General features: G+C 28.6%; 1 protein-coding gene across 1 annotated transcript in view; it reads right to left on the reverse strand.

The window, feature by feature from the left end:
* Nucleotides 1–210: 210 nt before the first annotated feature.
* The window catches only part of LOC107731359 (interleukin-21-like), a 3,416-nt gene continuing 3,046 nt past the window's right edge, over nucleotides 211–580 (reverse strand). The window contains exon 6 of the mRNA XM_016542417.1: nucleotides 211–276. Within this exon, the coding sequence (XP_016397903.1) occupies nucleotides 256–276 (21 nt within the window). The 3' untranslated portion in view covers nucleotides 211–255. The remainder of the gene's footprint in view (nucleotides 277–580) is intronic.

Below are 580 nucleotides of genomic sequence, written 5' to 3' on the forward strand. Positions count from 1 at the left end.
AAACGTTCAATAAATAATCAATAAATAGAACAGCAGGAGCCACATAACACATTTCTCTTAAATATATACGTGCATGTGTGTATTTATATATACATAATAAATATACACAGTACAGATCCTCTAGTTAAAACATACAAGAAAACGTTCAATAAATAATCAATAAATAGAACAGCAGGAGCAGCGGAGCGTGTGAGCCTCTTCTCTGCTGTGGGTTGGTCAGGTAGTGTTATACACAGTCTCTTCACTCTTTCATCTTTACGCTTGACTGGCATAGATCTAGAAAAAGAAAAGTAGGTCGTTAACACAAGGCTTCTTATCTCTGTTTATGCTTTCAGAGGAATCTTTTTCATTACAATGAACAGTTAAAGAAAAGCACCACTTAGACCTATCTCGAGTTTCACCCCAAAATCAAATAAATAAATTAATAACTCTGTGTAATTCTTTATAAACAAATTTAATATAAAAAGAAAAGAAAAAAATAATCAAATATATTTTGCATTAAGAAAATTTAAGTTTACATACATACATACACACATACATATACATTATATATATATATATATATATATATATATATATT

Source organism: Sinocyclocheilus rhinocerous, unplaced genomic scaffold (genome assembly GCF_001515625.1).
Source record: "Sinocyclocheilus rhinocerous isolate Xijiao unplaced genomic scaffold, SAMN03320098_v1.1 scaffold939, whole genome shotgun sequence".
Lineage (NCBI taxonomy): Eukaryota > Metazoa > Chordata > Actinopteri > Cypriniformes > Cyprinidae > Sinocyclocheilus > Sinocyclocheilus rhinocerous.